This window comes from Mobula hypostoma, chromosome 18, assembly GCF_963921235.1.
Source record: "Mobula hypostoma chromosome 18, sMobHyp1.1, whole genome shotgun sequence".
NCBI lineage: Eukaryota > Metazoa > Chordata > Chondrichthyes > Myliobatiformes > Myliobatidae > Mobula > Mobula hypostoma.
In genome coordinates, this window is record NC_086114.1 from 42,228,789 (window position 1) to 42,252,744 (window position 23,956).

General features: G+C 42.3%; 1 protein-coding gene across 2 annotated transcripts in view; it reads right to left on the reverse strand.

Moving 5' to 3' along the window:
• Positions 1–4,242: 4,242 nt before the first annotated feature.
• Positions 4,243–23,956, reverse strand: part of psap (prosaposin) — a 73,792-nt gene continuing 54,078 nt past the window's right edge. For both annotated transcript variants that reach the window (XM_063070806.1, XM_063070805.1), the window contains 6 exons: positions 21,327–21,422; positions 20,991–21,174; positions 15,147–15,316; positions 8,740–8,820; positions 8,040–8,147; positions 4,243–4,754 (listed from right to left, as the gene is read on the reverse strand). In XM_063070806.1, the coding sequence (XP_062926876.1) occupies positions 4,719–4,754; positions 8,040–8,147; positions 8,740–8,820; positions 15,147–15,316; positions 20,991–21,174; positions 21,327–21,422 (675 nt within the window). In that variant the 3' untranslated portion in view covers positions 4,243–4,718. The remainder of the gene's footprint in view (positions 4,755–8,039; positions 8,148–8,739; positions 8,821–15,146; positions 15,317–20,990; positions 21,175–21,326; positions 21,423–23,956) is intronic.

The following is a 23,956-nucleotide window of genomic DNA, read 5'->3' on the forward strand; positions in this document are numbered from 1 at the left end:
ATGTTTCAGTGCCGATAAATTTATCTCATAGACTAATATAGCATTGGGAGCAAATACTTGGCCCATCGAGTCTGTACTGATCTGTTATTCCCTTTGAACCACACCTGGACCATAGCCCTAAATATCCATCCAAACTTCTCTTAAATATTGCAAGTGAACCTGCATCCACCTCTTCTGCCGGTGGCTCGTTTCACACTCACACCACCCTCTGAGTGAAGAAGTTCCAATTTAGGTTCCTATGATCTCTCATTCTAGTCCCACCCAACCTCAATGGAAAAAGCCTCCTTGCATTAACCCTATCTATACCCCTCATAATTTTGTATACCCTATCAAATTTCCTTTCATCATAAAAGGGATAAATAAGATAGAGGCAGGAAAGTTTGTTTCCACTGGTAGGTGAAACTGGAACTAGGGGACATAGGGGGAGTAAATTTAGGATGGTGATGAGGAACTGCTGTTCCCAAAGAGTGGTGAATCTGTGGAATTCTCTGTCCAATGATGCAGTGGAGACTACCTTAGTAAATATATTACAAGGAGGCAAAGGGTTCAAATAATCACAGACAAAAGAAGACAGTGTCTTTTGCCTGAATTAACAGTCGAAGGCTGTGGCATAAAGGCGCTTTATGGTACATTAAGTTCCCTGAGAATGCTAAGAAAATATCAATATCAGTAAGACAACTTTATAACAACTTCTAGAGGTACTAACATGAATGAACCTGGCATGAGATAAAAGCGAATACGCCATTGGCTGTCTAGTTATAGTGGGGGAAAGAACAAGCAAGGTGAGATCCAGTCTAAGACAGAGTAACAAGAGGTAACTATGGACCTGAATGACGGTAAAACACCTGTGAGCTGAGACTTGTCATCAAACCTGTGTGAGATCTTTGTCAGAAGAATAGGGAGAAATAAATTTTGTGCACTTGTGTACAAACGTACTTACTTGGCCTAGAACCAACAGGTAGGATGCTGCACAGTTACTGAAGTGGAAATTGGAGCTACAAGTGTAACAACCAGCATTCTAGAGCTTATGGGACAAAGACAGAAAAATGGTGATCCAGGCTGGGTCTGATCCAACATGATATCTTCTCACTAGAGAATAGGAAGAATAGGAGGAAAATGGGTGCTGGAGACAGGATCCAACTGCTGATCAATCCCCAGGATAGTTTGAGAGCCTCAGACCAACATTCATAAAGGACGAGCCATGAGTAAGGGACTCAGAACAAGTGTGAGATACCTTGTGTCTTGACAGCTAGAACATTGAACAAGTTTTTGCAAGTACCTTGTCTTGCAAACGGGAGTTGGAATAGTCAAGATATACCTTTGACCAGTTGTCAGTATCATACCTCTAACTGTGCAGACCAACCTGCATCCCAAAGGGAGCCATGGAAAGAGTGGATATATCACCCAACATTATAAAGAAAGGTTCCTGCAAGTGGAAGTGTGGCAAAGGTAACCTTGTTTTTTCCTTTTAAAAGGTAACTACAATGTGGTTAGTCTCTGTCAGAAGCAGGGAAAATACTGGAGTCTGTTATGACGAAGGGAACAGGACACTTAAGAAAATATAAATGGGATTAGACAAAGGTGACTTTGATTTCAGAAAATGAAATTTGACTGACTTATTGATGTTTTTAAGAGGAAGAATTAACTGGATAGATGAGATCTATTAGATGTGTGTATTTGACTTATTAAGTAAGCCTTTGACAAAGTCCTGCGCAAGATGTGGAAACCATAGAAAGGGTGCAGAGAAGATTTACAAGGATGTTGCCTGGATTGGGGAGCATGCCTTATGAGAATAGGCTGAGTGAACTCGGCCTTTTCTCCTTGGAACGACAGAGGATGAGAAGTGACCTGATAGAGGTGTATAAGATGATGAGAGGCACTGATCATGTGGATATTCAGAGGCTTTTTCCCAGGGCTGAAGTGGCTAGCATGAGAAGGCACAGTTTTAAGGTGCTTTGAAGTAGGTACAGAGGAGATGTCAGGGGTAAGTTTTTTTTTTAACGCAGAGAACGGTGAGTGCGTGGAATGGGCTGCCGGGCAGCAGTGGTGGAGGCAGATACGATACGGTCTTTTAAGAGACTCCTGGCCAGGTACATGGAGCTTAGAAAAATAGAGGGCTATGGGTAACCGTAGGTAATTTCTACGGTAAGGACATGTTCAGCACAGCTTTGTGGGCTGAAGGGCCTGTATTATGCTGTAGGTTTTCTATGTTTCTAAGATCTAGGTGTACAAAACTGAGTTCAAGAGATTATGGCATTATACTAGCATGATCTGAAATTAGGTTAATTGGAAAAAAGTAGGAATACACAGGTCTTTCTCAGGATGGCAGGGAGAGACACGTGGCCTACCATAAGAATGAGTCCCTGGGTTCAGCTATCCTCCAAAGGGAATGATTTGGATGGGGAACTAAATCCAAAAATAGTTTGCTAGTGACCTGAAACCAGGTGGTTGCAAGTTATAAGGAGACGTAAAAAGATTTCTGACTATTTAGATTAAGCTGAGTGAATTAGGAAATAATGGCAGATTTTATACAGGATGTCTGAATCAGAATTTAACCACTTGGAGAAGAAAACCAGAACCTGGTGGAGTAATGCAGTACATCAATAGTGATGGATTGGGAGATGGTGATACACTAGGGAATATGGGAGACCTTGTATTCCAGTCACTGAACGCAAATATGCAGACGCAGGAAGAAGTTAAGAAAGCAAATGGTATTTTAATCTTCAGTGCAAGAGGTTCTGAGTCCATGACTTTGGTGAGACCACATCGTAAGTGTTGCTTGCAGAGAGGTTGCCTGACCTGTGATATACTTGTCATTGAGGGAGAGCAACAAAGGTTCACCAGACTGATGTACGTGACTGGAGCAACTAGGCCTGTATTCCTTCAGAGTTTGTGAGAATGAAAGGAGAACTCACTTTGGCAGGGCTTGGCAGATTGGACGTGGGGCGAAGGTCTCCCCTCCAATGGTATCCAGAACTGGGCTTTTCTGTATCAGGACATGAGCTAAGGCATTTAAGATTGAGAGGAGAAACTTCTTCACATAGAGGGTGGTGAATCTTGCAATTCTCTGCCACAGAGACTAGGGTAGCCAACATGCTAAACAAGTGGAAGACAGAGTATTAAACTTCAAAGCACATCAAATAACATGAGCAACACACACAAAATGCCAGAGGAACTCAGCAGGTCAGGTAGCATCTATGGAAATGAATAGCAGTTGACATTTTTGTCCAAAACCCTTCTTCAGCACTGGAAAGGAAGGGGGATGATGCCAGAATAAAAAGGTGGGGGGAATATAAGGAGGAGAGCTAGAAGGTGATAGGCCAAGTGGGCAGGAAAGATAAAGGGCTGGAGAGGAAGGAATCTGATTAACGACAGCAGAGTAGACCATAGGAGCAAGGGAAGGAAGAGGAGGTGATAGGCAGGTGAGAAGAGGTAAAAGACCAGAGTGGGGACGAGAAGAGGTGAAGGGTAGGGAAAATTGTTTTTACCAGAAGGAGTAATCGATATTCATGTCCAAACGGAATACAAGGTGCTTCCCCTCCACCTTGTGGGTGGCCTAATCTTGACACAAGAGGAGACCATGGACCAATATGTTGGAATGGTAATGGGAAATGGAATTAAAATGTTTAGCTATCAGAAGTTTCACTTTTGGAAGATGGATTGGAGGTGCTTAACATATGCCTGGACTAATAACATGAGCAGAATGTAGGGATTACACGGAATGGGACAGCAATGTGGGCAGCAATGATATTTCAGAATAGTGAGACAGTAGCAGCACAAAATGGGAACTGGAAAGGAAATTTGAGACAAGCAGTGACCCTGGACTAAGCAGAGCACAGTAGCCAGAGGACAAAACAGAAAATAGAACCCAAGATATAACACGGGAAAACAAAGACTGAAATACAACAGGCCCTAGTCCTCACATAATAAAAAGTGCCTGGACACAATGCTCAAATATTTTAAGCAGAGAGAGTAAACAGAAAAGCAGGAAAAAAAATTAAGGTAACCAACAATCAGAGGCAAGCTGGAGTCCAACAATATTATCCACATTCTTGATCTACATTTTGAAATCAAATGTTTAATTATTACTTGCAAGGACATAAAGGGCTTGATATTGATGCACATTGATTATATAAACCTACCAAAGGAACGTACTGTGCATGAAGTTAAATAATTAGTAAAATATGTACTTTCATTGAATATTTAGAGTAAACTGGAGCTCAAAGAAAGTGAGCACAAACATGAAAATTAAAACAGGATTTATTGACAAACCAATTTGTACATATTTATCAAATATTTTACAACAAACTAATGATTAGCAAACATTAGGTCCTTCAGACTACAGTACTTGCGTATTAATTGAAGCAAAATCCAGCAGTCACTTCATTATTAGCATTACCTGAATTGAACACCAAAAATTTTTACATTAATTCTTACAGCTGAGGGACAACCTTTGCTGTAGTTTCTCCTGTAGACTCAAGCCCAGGTGAGGAATTAACTTTATTCCTCCATCTCCTGCAGTGCAATACATAACTAATGTTCAAAGTTAGATAGACCTCACAGATACAACCATTCACCAGAGAGAAACATGGATTAAGCAAACTTTGAGATTGTTACAACAAACATATTTCTACGTAATGCTCAAGCATATATTGCAAACTAAACTGAAAAAAATTTGTTTAAAATCATCACTGCATTTATCCAGCAATTCATCCCTTTCAGTTCCAGATATGACGCTTGCAGTGTTCAACCGCCTGTCAGAAAGATGGGAAAAATAACCATCAGAAATGTTCAGTGATTAAAGATGGTTCACATGACAACTTACATGGTTGTGAAGCCACCAAATTTCTGGGCAGGTATTTTCAGCGACCCTTCAGTATTCCCTTTCAGAAGATTTTTTTTTAAGAGACTTGAGTAGTTCGTTGGTCAATGCTTGAGGGCAGCAACATGTTGAAGAAACTATTTGCCATGGCTTTAACAATGAGGAAAATAGGGTGAAGCCCAAAGGAAGAGCAAGGACAGGTGTCAGTGCACATGTAGGATGCCAATAGTTTGCTTTTGATTGTTCAGAGAGGTAGGACTATCCGATCCGTCATTTTAAAGATGACTCTATTAAGTTTTCCCAACAGTTGAGGGGCGACCTTATCGAAGTTTATAAAATCATAAGGGGTATTGAGTCTAAAACTAGAGGGTACAAGTTTAAAATGAGCAGGAAGGAAATAAAAGGGGAGCTCATTGGTAACTTCTTCCACAAAGAGAGTGATGTGTATATCGAATGACGTGGTGGAGGTGGGTACAATCACAATGATTAGAAGACGTAGGCAAGTGGAATTAGTTTAGGTAGGCAACTTTGTCAGCATAGATGAGTTGGGCTGAAGGGCCTATTTCTTTGTTGTTTTACTCTATGACTTTCTAAGTCAAGTACAGAATTGAAACAGGCCCTTTAAACTCATTTTATCACCGGCTAATGGGAACCCTACTGTATTAATCCCATCTCCTAGGAGTTGGCCCATAGCTTTCTACAGCATGGCAATTCAAGTGTGCATCTGGACACTTGTTAAAGGCAGTCAGGAACCCAGCTTCCACCTCATTCTCCAGCTGTGTATTCTAATTACTTACCATTCTCTGAGTGAAGAAGATCCTCCTCTTATCCCCTCTAACCAATGTGGGGTTTGTTGGATTCACAACATATTAATAATTGAGGGAACTAAATGCAAAAGTTACGTGAAGGTGCTAGTCCCGAGAATTGCCCATGAATTAATTCTTCCTTAAATAAAAAAGCCTGTTTTCTAGAGCTATACACACTTCATATTGCTCTGCGTACGCTTACTGCAAATTTTTCCATTTCAAGGAATGCCTTCTAATGCAAGCCATAATCAAACTAATGGAACATGTGTTACATCCAGTATTATATTTTAAAAATACTGTCAAAGAATTCTTTTAAATGTTAATGGAGAATTTGTGTAAAATCGTACTTCCACAAGTCAGATGTGAAGTGACCTAGGGAGCCTGATTGGGAAAATAAGCAAAGAAGTGGCAGATGGAATATAGTGAGGGGAAGTGTATGGTTATGCACCTTGGCAGAAGGAATAAAGGTGTAGACTATTTACTAAAAGGGGAGAAAATTCCATAATCAAAGATGCAAAGGGACTTGGGTGTCCTCATGCAGGATTTCCTAAAGGTTAACCTGCAGGTTGAGTTGGTGGTAAGGAAGGCAAATGCAATGCTAGAGGACTAGAATGTAAAAGCAAGTACGCAATGCTGAGGCTTTATAAGACAGTGGTAAGATCACACTTTGGAATATTGTGAGCAGTTTTGGGTCCCCTATCTATGAAAGGCTGTGCTGGCATTGGAGAAAGTCCAGAGGAGGTTCACGAAAATGATTCCGGGATTGAAGGGCTTGTCATATGAAGAGCGTTTGATGGCTCTGGGCCTGTACTCACTGGAATTCAGAAGAATGAGGAGTGACCTCATTGAAACATCAAATGCTGAAAGGCCTTGATAAAATGGATAGGGAGAGGAAGTTTCCTATGATAGGTGAGTCTAAGACAAAAGGACACAGCTTCAGAATAGAGGGGAATGAAGGGATATGGGGAGAAGGCAGGAGATGGGGGCTGAGGGCTGAGAGGGAAAGTGGATCAGCCATGATAAAAATGGCAAAGCAGACTCGATGGGCCAAATGGCCTAATTTTGCTCCTACATCTTATGGTCTTAGATATTAAAAGGTCTAGATAGAATGGAAGTGAACAGGATGTTTCCTCTTGTGAGTGAGTCTAGGACCAAAAGGCACAGCTTCAGAATAGAGGGACATCCACTTAGAACAGAGAATAAGGAGGAATATCTTTTGCCAGAGGATAGTAAATTTGTAGAATTAACTGCCATGGATAACCCCAATGCGAGCAGACTTTAGATGACTCTCCTAATGATTTATATTGCTCTTCTCATCAACACAGTAATATTGCTAACGTAAGCACCCCTAGTCTAAATGTTTGTTTTTTTTTGGAAAATAGAGAATTAACACAAGTAAAGGGAAAGATTTGGGAAAGGGATAAAAAAAAATGAAAAAATTAAGTAAATAAGTACATAGGGATTGGATAATTATGTCTGTGGGCAGGAACAAGCACGAACAAATTGGGATATAAACACCTACAATGGTTGGTATATAGGCTTGTATGCAACATTTTGGACCAGTGGAAATGGTCCAGAAGGGTTGTATGGAAACTATTATTACCATTTTTCTTAACAACTAATTTCATTACTTAGCCTAATAGGTTAGATTTACCACAGTACATAATTATCTATTTAAATGTTGATTTTCCTTTTCTATCATCTCAATGTGTACTTAAGAATGTATAAATAATTGTAGTTTTATACATATAAAAAAATGGAAAAGGTTATATGTGTGAAAAAAGTACATGATAATTGTGAATTCCTTATCCAAATAAAAATAAAATTAAAAAAAAGAAAAAAAAAGAATTAACTGCCACGGACGGCTGTTTAGGCCAAGTTATTGGGTATATTTAAGGTGAAGGTTACGGGGAGAAGGCAGGAGAATTGGGTTGAGAGGGATAATACGTCAGCCATGCTGAAATGGCAGGGCAGACTCAATGGGCCAAATGGTCTAATTCTGCTCCTATTACTTATGACCCTAATATGATAAGAAAGCTTCTAAAGGCTACTTGGTTTGAATAATTAAGTATAATTATTGAATGACAGAGCAAACTGGAAGGGCCAAATAACCTATTCCCTATGTTGTTATGATCTGTGGTCGTAAGTTTCGGTCTCCAACCACCCTTCAACACCACGGGAAGATATATAAGAGGAAATTCAGTCCTGTTTAGGGCATACCTCTCAGCAGCAGTGACAGACTGGAAAGCCGCTAATTTGTACAGGAGTTTACAGGAAAACCATCATGCTCACAACACAGATTTAAAACCCTTTGAACCACTGGGAAGCCAGTGTAATTTAACTTCAATATGTCCAAAGCACACCCAAATGCATAGAAGCTTTTCCTATACTGATAGTATGTGGGTACTTACATTGCACTGGTTTGCAGTTTCCATATTCTTACACCAATAGGATGGGCCCCAGATACATTTATTTGCTCCTAAGAGATGTTCTTTTACTTCTGTGCAAGCTCCGATATTCTGTTTGTGAAAGGGGGATGAAATTATTAGGCAAATCATTTCATCCCAGAGATTTCTAAAAGCTGCAGTGCTGTTAAAGCCATTGTAAAACTCTGCTTTGTTCTCTAATTGAACTGTTTGCTGAATTTAGAGCTATTGATGTAGTTCAGTTTATCTCCTGTTAGGAGCCACTCCCTGTCCTGATTGTGCTGCTTACAGTAAACTCAAAAGGAACTTGGACCTTCAATAGAAAAGGTGTACAGGGATACATGACAAATGTTGGGAAATAAGAGAGGCATTATAGCTGGCACGGATGAAAGAACCCATTTAGTGCTCTACAATTCTGAGGAAATGAATTTTGTTCCCAGTCAAATGTTGATAGAAGTCCTGGCTGGATCAGAAGGTAGCTGACGGTACAGGCTGATAAAGTATTGCGGAGATCAGGGACATTCCTGTGAACGCCAGGTGAGGCAGCTGAGATAAGCTAAACAGGTAGCATTTCATATGGTGCCTATAGGTTACCGCAGTTGAAACACCAGACAAGGTTCAGTTAACACACAAACGTGCACGAGAAATTAATTGTGATCGTCGGCAGAAAGCAAATCATACTCACTTTGCAGACAAAGTCTGGATCCAAACTCTGCAGCAGGACTTGAATTAAAAGTGCTCCATACTGAGCTACTAGATCATCACACTACAACACAAAAGTAGTTACATATAATTAGTAATCATTTAGACACTTCAGAGTGTACTTACAGTTCCAAATTCCTTGACAACATATAGGAGGCATTGAGTGTCATGTACAAATTCAGGGAGGTGCAGCTATGCATGGCTGACTGCCAGGACAGGCGAGCAGGTAGTGCACAAGGTGGGGGTGAGGGGGTTGACCTCTCAGGGAAAAACAACAGCAGCAACAGATCAGTAGCACCAACGCTGCCTCTGTTGTACAGCACCATTGGTCAAAGGTTAGGAGAGCAATAATGATAGGGACTCTTTAGTCAGGGGCTTCTGAGGCCCCTGCAAAGATCCAGGAAGGCATGTTGCCAGAATTAAAGATGTCTCTAAGCAGGCACCGGAGATTTTGAAAGGAATGGGTAAGCAGCCACATTGATACTAATGACACAAGGGGGCAGGGAGATGAGGATACTAGTGGCAGGATACTAACGGCAGGCAGGGAGATGAGGCCCTGCAAAGAGAACTCAGGGAGTTAGGCAGGATGTTAAAAAAACAAAACCACTGGAGGTATATAATCAGTGGTGTTCCACAAGGATCAGCGCTGGGGTCTCTTGAGTATTTGCAGAAGACACAAGTAATTGGCAACTATTGTGGGCAATGAGATAAGTTGTCAAAGGATTCAGAAGGATATAGATCAGTTAGAGATATGCACAGAGAAATATCATATGGAGTTTAGCCTATACAAGTACAAGGTGATAAATTCTGGGAGGGAAGGGAAAAATATACAGTTAATGGCAGGGCCCTTAAAAGTACTGATGTACAGAAGGATGTTTGGATGCAAGTCCATAGCTTCCTGAAAGTGGTCCAAGTGCTGGTGAAGAAGGCATCATTGGTCAGGACACTGCTTATAAAAGTCAGGAAGCCATGTAAAAAAGCTTTGGTAAGGTCACATTTGGAGTGCTGTGTGTAGTTCTGGTTGCCACATTATTGGAAAGATGTGGAACCTTTGGTGAGGGTGCAGAAGAGGTTCGTTGGGATGTTGCCTGGATTGCATATTAGTTATTTTTCCCAAGCAGTAAGGCTGATTAACACCTCCACCTACTAACCCACGGCTTCACACCACCGCCACCACTATTTTATCATTTTCTTAGGTCCAGACACTCCTGTACCTCGCGTCACTCTATGGACATACAAATAATCAATGCATATAAGCCATCTTATGTATTTATATTTATTGTGTTATTATTATCATGTTCTTTATCTTATTGTGCTTTTTTTGTGTGTATCGGATCTCGAGTAACAACCATTTTACTCTTCTTTATATTTGTGTACTGGAAATGACCATTAAACAATACTGAATAAAAGGAGGTTGACTAAATTTGGATTCTTTTCTCTGGAGTGTCAGAGGCTGCCAGGTGACCTGACAGAAATTTTAAAAATTAAGAGGGGCATGGATGCTATAGTCTTTCCTGTGCTAGGAGCCAAATACAAAAGGGTTTAAGGTGAGAGTAAGTAGGGAGAATGATTTAAAAGATTTATGAAAGAAGTCATAGAAACATAGAAAACCTACAGCGCGATACAGGCCCTTCGGCCCACAAAGTTGTGCCCAACATGTCCCTACCTCTAGAAATTACTAAGGTTACCTGCAGCCCTCTATTTTTCTAAGCTCCATGTACCTATCCAAAAGTCTCTTAAAAGACCCTACTATATCCGCCTCCACCACCGTTGCTGGCAGCCCATTCCACACTCACCACTCTCTGCAAAAAAAAACTTATCCCTGACATCTCCTCTGTACTTACTCCCAAGCACCTTAAAACTGTGCCCTCTTGTGGCAGCCATTTCAGCCCTGGGAAAAAGCCTCTGACTATCCACACGATCAATGCCTCTGATCATCTTATACACCTTTATCAGGTCACCTCTCATCCTCCGTCGCTCCAAGGAGAAATGGCCGAGTTCACTCAACCTGTTTTCATAAGGCATGCTCCCCAATCCAGGCAACATCCTTGTAAATCTCCTCTGCACCCTTTCTATGGTTTCCACATCCTTCCTGTAGTGAGACGACCAGAACTGAGCACAGTGCTCCAAGTGGGGTCTGACCAGGGTCCTATATAGCTGCAACATTACCTCTCGGCTCCTAAATTCAATTCCACGATTGATGAAGGCCAACACACCATATGCCTTCTTAACCACAGAGTCAACCTGCACAGCTGCTTTGAGCATCCTATGGACTCAGACCCCAAGATCCCTCTGATCCTCCATACTGCCAAAAGTCTTACTATATTCTATTATATTGTGCCATCATATTTGACTTACCAAAATGAACCACTTCACGTTTATCTGGGTTGAACTCCATCTGCCACTTCTCAGCCCAGTTTTGCATCCTATCAATGTCCCGCTGTAAGCTCTGACAGCCCTCCACACTATCCACAACACCCCCAACCTTTGTGTCATCAGCAAACTTACTAACCCATCCTTCCACTTCCTCATCCAGGTCATTTATAAAAATCACGAAGAGTAAGGGTCCCAGAACAGATCCCTGAGGCACACCACTGGTCACCGACCTCCATGCAGAATATTTTCCCGTCTACAACCACTCTTTGCATTCTGTGGCCAAGCCAGTTCTGGATCCACAAAGCAATGTCTCCTTGGATCCCATGCTTCCTTACTTTCTCAATAAGCCTTGCATGGGGTACCTTATCAAATGCCTTGCTGAAATCCATATACACTACATCTACTGCTCTTCCTTCATCAATGTGTTTAGTCACATCCTCAAAAATTCAATCAGGCTCATAAGGCACGACCTGCCCTTGACAAAGCCATGCTGACTATTCCTAATCATATTATACCTCCCCAAATGTTCATAAATCCTGCCTCTCATGATCTTCTCCATCAACTTACCAACCACTGAAGTAAGACTCACTGGTCTATAATATCCTGCTATCTCTGCTCCCTTTCTTGAATGAGGGAACAACATCCACAACCCTCCAATCCTCCAGAACCTCTTCTGTCCCCATTGATCATGCAAAGATCATTGCCAGAGGCTCAGTAATCTCCTCCCTTGCCTCCCACAGTAGCCTGGGGTACATCTCTTCTGTCCCGGCAACTTATCCAACTTAATGCTTTCCAAAAGCTCCAGCACATCCTCTTTCTTAACATCTACATGCTCAAGCTTTTCAGTCCGCTGCAAGTCATCACTACAATCACCAAGATCCTTTTCCATAGTGAATACTGAAGTAAAGTATTCATTAAGTACCTCTGCTATTTCCTCCAGTTCAAAACACACTTTCCCACTGTCACACTTCATTGGTCCTATTCTTTCACGTCTTATGCTCTTGCTCTTCACATACTTGTAGAATGCATTGGGGTCTTCCTTAATCCTGCCCACCAAGGCCTTCTCATGGCCCCTTCTGGCTCTTCCAATTTCCTTCTTAAGCTCCTTCCTGTTAGCCTTATGATCTTCTAGATCTCTAACATTACCTAGCTCTCTGAACCTTTCGAAAGCTTTTCTTTTCTTCTTGACTAGATTTACTACAGCCTTTGTACACCATGGTTCCTGTACCCTACCATGAAGTCCCTGCCTCATTGGAACGTACCTATGCAGAACTCCACACAAATATCCCCTGAACATTTGCTGTATTTCTTCCATACCTTTCCCTGAGAACATCTGTTCCCAATCTAAGCTTCCAAGTTCTCGCCTGACAGCCTCATAATTCCCCTTACTCCAATTAAACACTTTTCTAACTTGTCTGTTCCTATCTCTCCCCAATGCTATTGTAAAGGAGATAGAATTATGATCACTATCTCTTAAATGCTCTCCCACTGAGAGATCTGACACCTGACCAGGCTCATTTCCCAATACCACATCAGGTACAGTCTCTCCTCTCGTAGACTTATATACATATTGTGTCAAGAAACCTTCCTGAATACACCTAACAAACTCCACCCCATCTAAACTCCTTGCTCTACGGAGATGCCAATCGATATTTGGGAAATTAAAATCTCCCACCACGACAACTCTGTTATTATTATACCTTTCCAGGATCTGTTTCCCTATCTGCTCCTCGATATCCCTGTTACTATTGGGCAGCCTATAAAGAACACCCAGTAGAGTTATTGGCCCCTTCCTGTTCCTAACGTCCGCCCACGGAGACTCCGTAGACAATCCCTCCATGACGTCCACCTTTTCTGCAGCCGTGACACTATCTCTGACCAACAGTGCCACGCCCCCACCTCTTTTACCTCCCTCCCTGTCCTTTCTGAAACATCTAAAACCCGGAACTTGGAGTACCTATTCCTGTCCTTGAGCCATCCAAGTCTCTGTAATGGTCACCACATCATAGCTCCAAGTACTGATCCATGCTCTAAGTTCATCCGCTTTGTTCACAATACTCCTTGCGTTAAAATAGACACATCTCAAACCGTCGGTCTGAGCGCGTCCCTTCTCTATCACCTGCCTATCCTCCCTCACACACTGTCTCCAAGCTTTCTCTATTTGTGAGCCAACCATCCCCTTCCCCAGTCTCTTCAGTTTGGTTCCCACCTACCAACAATTCTAGTTTAAACTCTCCCCAGTAGCCTTAGCAAACCTCCCCGCCAGGATATTGGTCCCCCTGGGATTCAAGCGCAACCCGTCCTTTTTGTACAGGTCACACCTGACCCGAAGAAGTCCCAATGATCCAGAAATCTGAATCCCTGCCCCCTGCTTCAATCCCTCAGCCACACATTTATCCTCCACCTCATTCTATTCCTATACTGACTGTCATGTGGCACAGGCAGTAATCCCGAGATTACTACCTTTGCGGTCCTGCTTCTCAACTTCTTTCCTAACTCCCTGTAGTCTGTTTTCAGGACCTCTTCCCTTTTCCTACTTATGTCGTTGGTACCACTATGTACCACTACCTCTGGCTGTTCTCCCTCCCACTGCAGGATATCGTGGACGCGATCTGAAACATCCCAGACCCAGGCATCTGGGAGGCAAACTACCATCCAAGTTTCTTTCCTGCATCCACAGAATTGCCTGTTTGACCCCCTAACTATAGAGTCCCCTATCACTACTACTTTTCACTTCCTTTTCCTACCCTTTTGAGCCACAGGCAGAGGCACGGCCACTGTTGCTTCCCCCAGGTAGGCTGTCTCCCCCCCCCCCCAACAGTACTCAAACAGGAGTACTTATTATTCAGGGGGGCAGCCACAGGGGTAGTCTCTAGTACCTGACTCTACCCCTTCCCTCTCCTGACTGTTACCCACCTGTCTGTCTCCCGTGGCCCCAGTGTGACCACCTGTCTATAACTCCTTTCTATCACCTCCTCGCTCTCCCTGACCAGACGAAGCTCGTCGAGCTGCAATTCCAGTTCCCTAACGCGGTCCCTTAGGAGCTGCAGCTCGACACACTGGGTGCAGATATGGCCATCCGGGAGGCTGGGAGACTCCAGGACTTCCCACATCTGACACCGAGCACAGAACACTGGCTTCACACACATACTTCCTTTCCGCAATTAACACAGGTAAACCTACCTCGTCTCGTCCTGTTACTGCCTAAGCCCGTTGAGCCAAAGCCCTATCACTCTGCTACCCTCTTGTTTTTCAAAACACACTGAGTGGTAGGAGTCAAGTGTGCACTACTGGGGAAGTGGTAAAAAGCAAATACAACAGCACCATTTGAGATCTTACATTTTAGACTGACAGGGTGCGTAGTGGTTAGGGTAATGCTATTATGCGACATATCCATGTTCAATTCCACTGCTGCTTCTATGGAGTTTGTACACTCTCCTGTGACTGTGTGAATTTCCTTCGGGCGCTCCGACTTCCTCCCACATGTCAAAGACACATGGGTTAGTAGGTTAATTGGGTACATGGATGTAATTGGGCAGTGTGGACTGTTGGCTCGAAGACCCTGTTACCATGCTGTATCCCTAAATAAAATTAATGGAAGTATACACAGCATGTGCAGAGAGACGTACAGTTTTAAAGTGGCATCATGGTTGGCACAGGCATTGTGTGGCAAAAGACCAGTCTGTGCTGTACTGATCTATATCAGAACGGAATTGGAGGAGCGGTATGCAGAGTTGGGAACTGGCTCATCTCCTAGTTGGTACTCCAAGAACCCCCCAGAAAAAAAATGCTGGTTATTAGTGGGTTGCTACCATTGGAAGATTGGATTCTCAACCCACCCTGAAGTAGCCCCATCTGCTCATTCATACAATCACATCACGTCCCTGAAGAACATGTCTCCACTCTCCCTCAAAAAATGCATGGTGCTGGAGGCCACTGTTTGCTCCATGATGCCTAGGATCCTGTAATTTTTTTGCTTAGTCTGTAAAACTAGGAACCTTGCTTGTGTGTTACCTCATCCTGCATCGGTTCTGGGAGCAAGGAACAGACTTTGTCCAGCGCAGCCTCGATCTCTGCCACTGTCCTTTTCTTTTCCAGCAAAGTATCCAACATTTGTACCATAGTCTTGCAGATTTTACACAAAGCGCCTGATTGCAGTTGTTCTGGTTTGGCTTTCTGAGAGCCTGAAAGGATTACATAGCGGAACACAAACTGAGCACATTACTTGAGACGGTGCCATCAAAAACGCAAAAAGAGTTATCACACAACAGAGTATCCTATGATTAACTTGGCAGCCTCGGTGTCTAATTTTGCTGTGGATCCTGACAAAACAAATTAATTTGCAACAGAGAAATGATAAAAATGGTTGGAGCTGCAAGAATCCAGCTGGCAAGATTCAGTGGAAACAAAAAATACAGAGGTTGGAAATCTGAAATGAGAACAAAAAATGCTAGAATCACTCAGGTTAAGTGATCTCATTGAAACCTATTGAATAGTGAAACGACAGAGTTGACATGGAAAGGATGTTTCTTGCAGTGGTGGAGACTAGGAGAGCACAGCCTCAGAATAGGACGTCCATTTAGAACAGAGTTGAGGAGGAATTTCACAAGCCACTGGCTGGTGAATCTGTGGGATTTATTGCCACAGAACAAACGTGGAAGCTAAGTCAGTGGGTATATTTAAAGCAGAGGTTTATAGGTTCTTGGTGAGTCATGGCGTCAAATGTTATGGGAAAAAAGAAGGAGAAAGGGGTGAGAAGGATAAAATTCAGCTATATTGGTAGAGCAGAATCAATGGGCCAATTGGCTTAATTCTGGTCTTATGCCTTATGGTGTCTTTAGTTAGGACCTCTACTTATTGATTAAACATCTATGGAAAAGAGTATAGTCAACGTTTCAGGCCGAGACCTTTCAGCAGGAGAAAGAAAGAAGAAGAGATGAGGAGTAGAGCTAAAAGGTAGAAGTAATGAGCTGGGAAGTTGATTTGTAAAAGAGATACAGGGTTGGAGAAGGGAGAGGACAGTAGGCTATGGAAGAAAGAAAAGGGGGGAGAAGCACCAGACAGAGATGATGGGCAGGTAACGAGATAAGATGAGAGCAGGAAAAGGGGATGAAGGGTCATTACCAGAAGTTCAAGAAATCAATGTTCATGTCATCGGGTTGAAGGATACCGAGATGGAATACGAGGTGTTATTCCTCCAACCTGAGTGTGACCACTCATACCCCCTCCCAGTTTCATCTATCACCTTGTGTTTCTCCCTGCCCTCCCCCCACCTTTTAACTCTACTCCTCATCAGTCCTGCTGAAGGGTCTTGGCTCAAAACGTCGACTGTACTCTTTTTCCATCGATACTGCCTGGCCTGCTGAGTTCCTGCAGCGTTTTGTCCGTTGCTTCTATCTCATTCAGTCCTTTTACAATATGGGAGCTTCAGACAATACGTGGAAAGTTAGAATCCCTACTATCACAACCTTATTTCAGTAGGTGAAATAGCAACTGCCTGCTATTTCTCTAAAAATTTGCTGCACTAAATCCTGTTGACTATTGGCTGGTCGATAGTATAATCCCTCAACATGGTCATCCCTTTCTTATTCCATGGTCCTACTCACATAGCCTCAGTAGACAAGCCCTCCATTCTGTTCTGTCTAAGCACTGAAATGATATTTTTCCCTGACTAATAATGTCACTCCTTCCCCTTTAAAACCTCTCCCTCCATCATGCCTAAAACAACAGAACCCCAAAAGATTAAGCTGCCAGTCCTGGTCCTCCCACAACCAAGTCTCACTAATGGTTACAATATCATAATTCCATGAACTGATCCATGCTCTATGATCATCAGCCTTACCTACAATACTCCTCGCATTAAAATATACACAACTCAGAACATTAGTCCCACCATGCTCAACCTTTTGACTTCTGTCTTTGTATGCAGGATCACCATATTTTTTCCTCGCAACTACTCCACTAGTAGTGCTGGCACTCTAGCTCCCATCCTATAGATTAAGCCCCCTACAGCAGAATGAGCATCTGCTTGTACAGAATCTGCTTCCCTGGGAGAGAGACCAATGATCCAAAACTCTGAAGCTCTCCGTCCCGCACCATCTCCTAAGTCACATGTTAAAACTGTATTAGCCACCTTTTCTAGCCTCACTAGCATGTGGTATGGGTAACAGAGCTGAAATCACTACCTTGGAGATCCTGTCCTTTAACTTAACTCCTAACTCTCTGAACTCACTCTTCTGGATCTCGACACCCTTCCTGCATTGGGACTAATGTGGACCACAACTTCTGGCTACTGAAAGCTACTTGAACACAAATCATTTTCCCCCATTCATTCACTGACGTACCTTACTGACGTCACCATTTACAGTTAAACTCTGTTAATCTGGCATTTGGTGACACTGGACATGCAGATTTTCTGGATCACTGGATATCAAATATTAATACCAATTTTAATTCACTCCTAAGATAAATATTATTTATCAAAGGCCCCAACAAGAGAGGGAACAAGAATCAGAGTTTAATTGTGTTAAAGGGAGTGCTGAAATTGGCAACTGGTGAACCAAATTCCCAATATGTCACAGCTTCGGAATAGCCAGGTAATGGATTATTGGAATTGCCCTGAACATGATTAAGGGATGGATGGCACTGGCAGCTCAATGCTCCAGAGTACAGATGCAACAGGTGTGATAGAGATGTGAGGAGCTGCTCTTCTGATTACGAAAGAACAGTAGTACTTGGAGATGATATTCCTGATGGATTATCCAATGAGGCTACAAGGATGGGACTCAGGAATGAGTGGAATTGCTCACTCTGATACGATACTATAGCATTGTCCACCCCAATTGTCAGTGGGAATTAAGAGGAACAAATGTACAGGAGGTCAGAGTCAAATGTCAGAATAGCATTATACAATAATAAATACAATAAACAAAAGTCAGAATAATATGCGACCTTAATTTCCCTAGTATTGACCGGGGCTGTCATTGTGTTATGGACTTGTATGGAGCAAATTTTTTTTAGATTTTCACAAGTAGTATGTGGATGCAACAATAGAGCTGCTGTTGAGAAATGAAGCAGGGCAAGTGACACAGGCATCAATGTGAGACCTCTCTGGAACAGTGATCACTGTACTATCCATTCTAAAAACAGTACTGTGCAAAAGTCTTAGGCACCCCAGATTTTTTATATACATTTAGTTTTAGTTGCTTTTTTTTTGTCTTCTGTATTCATGTGTCAGTAGAAAGGAGCAAATTTGAGATTTCCAAACATCCATTTCCAAAAAAATTAAATGTTACAGCAAAATTATTGTATTTTGTTAAAAGAAAGTAACATATTAGGGTAATGGACATAAAAGTTGCTGGTGAACATAGCAGGCCAGGCAGCATCTCTAGGAAGAGGTACAGTTAGCGTTTTGGGCTGAGACCCTTCGTCAGGACTAACTGAAAGAAGAGCTAGTAAGAGATTTGAAAGTGGGAGGGGGAGGAGGAGAGGGAGATCCGAAATGATAGGAGAAGACAGGAGGGGGGAGGGATGGAGCCAAGAGCTGGACAGATGATTGGCAAAAAGGATATGAGAGGATCATGGGACAGGAGGCCCAGGGAGAAGGAAAAGGGGGGGGGGGAACAGAGGATGGGCAAGGGGTATAGTGAGAGGGACAGAGGGAGAAAAAGAACGTGTGTATATAAATAAATCAAGGATGGAGTACGAGGGGGAGGTGGGGCATTAGCGGAAGTTTGAGAAGTCAATGTTCATGCCATCAGGTTGGAGGCTACCCAGACGGAATATAAGGTGTTGTTCCTCCAACCTGAGTGTGGCTTCACCTTTACAGTACAGGAGGCCGTGGATAGCAGATTTCCTCGTATTAGGGTAATGGATCATTTTTTTCAAATAAAAACTTGATTACCTTGTAGGTATGTAGCCCGGTGCATGATTAAAAGAAGATAATAAACAGGTGCTAATGATCAGTGACATAACGAGTTGAATGAACTAAATTGATTAACTGAAATTGAAACAGGTATAGAGGAATCAAGCCAGGTGAGGGACAGTCAAACTAAAAGGTGAGGGCATGGCAGATGTGACAGTTTAATCTTCAAATCCTCAATTCTTACACCATGGCAAGAGTGAGCATAGCAACAAGACACAAGGTAGTCATCCTGCATCAGCAAGGTCGCTCCCAAGCAGAAATTTTGCAGCAGACTGAAGTTTCAAGATTCGAGCTCTTTTGAAGAAGCAGAAAGCAACAAACAGTAAGGTTGAGGGCCAGAAACACAGTGGTCGGCCACGGAGAGTGAGTGCAGCAGATGAGAGCTACATCAAACCGATGTCCCTATCAGAAGAAATCCAACTCAGCGCAGAACTCAGAAACTACTGGAACCCAAGTACACCCCTCCACAGTTCAGAGAAGTCTTGTCAGAAGAGGTCTTCATGGAAGAGTTGCTGCCAAAAAGCCATTCTTCCGAAGTGGGAGCAAAGCCAAGTGATGCACCTACACACAAAATCACAAGGACTGGGGTGTTAAACAGTGGCCACAAGTGCTCTGGACTGATGAGTCAAAATTTTTGGCTCTAACAGGAAGTAGTTTGTCTGCAAAAGGGTTGGAAAGCACTGCATAAATGTGTGTCTGCAGCCAACAGTAAAGCATAGCGGAGGTTCCCTGCAGGCTTGAGGTTTATTTCTGCAAATGGAGTTGATCTGGTCTGAATTAATGGAATTCTCAATGCTGAGAAGTACAAGCAGATTCTCATCCATCATGCAATGCCATCAGGGAGGCGTTTGATCTGCCCCATCTTCTATCTGCAGCAGGACAATGACACGAAACACACGGCCAAGGTCATAAAGAACAAGGATTTCAACAACAGATGGTATGGCCTCAACAAAGCCCTGATCTCAACATCATCAAAGCTGCCTAGGATTACCTCGAGAGATAGAAGCAAGCGAGACAGCGATAGTCTGCAGAAGAAAAGTGTCAGGTTCTCCAAAGTGCTTGGAGCAACCTACCAGCTCATTTTCTTAACAAACTGCATGACAGTGTACCTAAGAGAACTGATATAGTTTTAAAGGCACAGGATGGTCACATCAAATATTGATTTGATTTACTATTTACGGTTTACTGCTCTAGCATTTACTAGCATTTTTTTTGATATTTAGCAACTTTTCATTATTTTTGGCAGCACCTTCACTTTACAGCATTTTGTTTTAACATGTGCTTGAGACTTTTGCATAGTACTGTAGTTATGGAAAAAAGATAGGACTGGTCCACAAGTTAAAGACCAAAGTGGAGGCAAGCCAGTTTTGATGACATTAGACAGATTTGTGCAAAGGCTGTTTAGGAGAGGTTGTTTGCAGGTAAATGGACCTTTGGCAAGTGAGAAGCTTTTGAAAGTGAGATGGCCGTTTAGGGCAATGTGTTCCTGTTAGAGTGAGGGACTAGGCTGGAGGGTCTGGGCATGCCGCCATCTTACCAGAAGTTAAGCACCAGATACACGTAATTGGGACTAGCTTAGTAAAGCAACCTGGTCAGCATGGTAGAGTTGTTTCGTGCTGTAGCTACGGCTCTGTGATGGAGAAAATAGTTAAGGGTCTTCGTCATCAACCAGTCTGCAGATCCATAAAGACTATAATGAATAAGAATAGCAGAATCCATTACCTGAAGGACATAATGAATCGAATGGGGTTTCATGGCAACCTGATAGCTTCACAATGAAACCAACTTTAATTCCAGGCTGATTGGATTACTTGAGTTTGACCTTTGCAATTGCCACAATGAACTCTATTCTATTAAGGATGTAGAACTACAACTATATGATTACTGACTGAACTACCACCAAATCACAACCCTAAAAAAGAAATTCCACATACCCAGAGCTGTCTCTTCCGCCTGCTTGCACAGACCAATGACTCTGCATACAAGGACAGGGTCCAATTCCTGCAAAAGAAGTTCCTCCACAGCTTTCCCGTAAACATTGACAAATTCTTCGCATTCACTTTTAACAGTGACTGGCAGAATGGAGCATACTTTTATCAGAGCATCAGTGATCGCCTCCTGCGGTGAGAAACATGCCATCAATTAACCAGCATGAGGAATCATCTAACCTGCAGTGAGATTTCCCTGTGCTTCACCATTCCCAACTGCCAACTAAATCCAAGTGAGAAACTGTTGCTATTCTCACGTCCTGGTCTGGGTTTCTATCTCACCTCAGTTGTATTCTCCTGGAGAAGTTTCTTGATTTCAGTCATGGCAAATTCACAGATTGCACAGCCAGGTGATCCTGCTTCCAGCCCTTCATTCTTCTAAAGATAAACAAAAAACACAATGTGAAGAAATAATCAAAGATTTTGAATTACTGTGCATTGCACACAGTAGGGTAGCAAAGCTAAAGACCATGATTGCAGTGGAGAGAATGCAAGGGAGATTCAATGGGATTACGAGGAGAGGTTGGACAGGCTGGGTTTGTTTTCCCTGGAGAAAAGGATGGGGCAGGTTGATCGGATAAAAGTGTACAAGATGATGAAAGGTGTAGATAAGTAAGATGGTAAAAATCTTTCTTCCAGGGTAGGGGTATCAAAAATAAGAGGGCAGAGGGAAGATGAGAAGATGCAGTTTTACAGTGGATCTGAGGGGTACTTTTTTTTAAGTTTTAGAAGTAAACAGTGTGGTTGATATCTGGAACTCACTGCCAAAGGAGACAAATACATGTTTAAGAGTCATTTAGTCAGACACCCAAAATACCAGGGCATGGAAGAAGATGGGAAAATGGATTAGTGTAGATTCCACAAAAGTAATCTTGGATACGGTGAGCCAAAGGCCCATTTCTGTGCTGTGTAACTATGGCCCAACAACCATTGCCACATAACGGCGTGTCAAACCCGAGCCCAGGGATGGAAAACCTTTTGGAAAGCATGTGTCTAAGTTGGCTATAATCTTGTAAAATATTCTTTCACACACCATCGTAATTTTAAGCGGAGGTTATCACTGATTAATGAATTATTAACAATAATTATGGACTTTTTTTTAAAGAAAAGGTGATTATTTATTTTTTTTACTGTTATTAAAAGTATAACAGACTGAACTAAATGAGGTATCTTAGAAATTATTGTTCAAAAATTACTATTAATCTTTAAAAGACAATTAAAAATAACATCATTTCTAAGTAGTATCGTTATTGTACCTCATGGATAACAAAAATTCTTTATATTCATAAAAGATCATGGAGAGGAAAATAAACATACTTTACTCTCTATGTTGCTGCCCTGACAGTGACAAATATTTTATATCTGGCTTGTACTTAGTTGTTTTGACATTGATTCACTCAGCTCTAGTTTCATCAGTATGTCAACTCCTATAATTAGACTCAACTAAATTCATCACTGAAAGTAATAACTCACATGAATAGTCATGGAAGCTCTAAACTACATATAGTATTTCCTGTTATTATCATCGAATATCCAGTGTTCTCTGACAAACACCAGAAGAAAAATTTTAAGCAGAGCCAAGTGAATAGTAACTGGCCCAGCAATTTACTAATTAGAACACTACCGCACAGAAACAGGCCCTTTGGCCCATTCATTCTGTGTTGAACTATTAACCTGCCTAGTCTAATCGATTGGCACCCAGACCATAGCACTCAATACCCCTCTCATCAATGAACCCATCTAAATTTCTCTTAAATATTATAATCAAACCCACCTCTTCCACCGGCAGCTCATTCCACACTCTGAGTGAAGAAGTCCCCCCTCATGTTCCCCTTAAATTTTTCATCTTTCACCCTTAAATATGAACTTTAGTTCTAGTCTTGCTGAACTTCATGGAATAAGCCTGCTTGTATCTATCCCCCTCATAAATTTGCAATCTCCACCGATTCTCTCCTCATTCTCCTAAGCTCTAGGGAGTAAAGTCCTGGTTTAATCAGCCTTTCTTAGGACCTCAAGTCCCAACAACATGCTTGTAAATTTTCTCTGCACTCTTTCAATCTCATTGATATCTTTCCTGTACGTAGGTGACCAGAATTGCAGACAGAAATCCAAATTAGACCTCAACAATATCCTATACAACTTCAACATAACATCCCAACTTTTGTACTCATTACTTTGATTTATGAAGGTCAATGTGCCAAAAGTACTCTTTATGACCCTATCTACCTGTGATAGCACTTACAAGGAATTACAATCCTGTATTCCCAGATCCCTCTGTTCTTCAGCACTCCTCAGTGACCTACTGCTCACTGTGCAAGTCTTAACCTGGTTTCTCCACCCAAAGTGCAACATCTCACACCTGTCAGCATTAAATTCCACCTGCCATTTTTCAGCCCATTTTTCCAGCTGGTCCAGATCTCGCTGTTAAGTTTTCACAGCCTTTGCTATTGCTTAGCTCACGCTTGTGCTCGGTAGCGGGTGCGCTTTTTGTTTTGCCAGTGAGGGGAGGGGGTATTGTTGCTTGTGGCTGCTTACACGCGGGGGGGGGCAAAATTTGGGGTTCTCATGTTTAACTGTCGTTCATTCTTCGGGGCACTTCTCTGTTTTTGTGACTGTTTGCAAAGAAAAAGCATTTCAGGATGTATATTGTATGTTTCTCTGACATTAAATTTGACCTTTGAACCTTCCTCACTGTCCACTACCCTAATCTTGGTGTGATCTGCAAATTTGCTGATCCAGTTTACAACATTATCATCTAAATTGTTGATATAGAAAACAAGCAACAACAGACAGGCCACTGATACCTGTGGCACACCGCTAGTCACAAGCCTCCAGTCACAGGCAACCATCTACTACCACTCTCAGGTTTCTCCCTCTAAGCCAATGTCTAATCCTATTTATTACCTCATCCT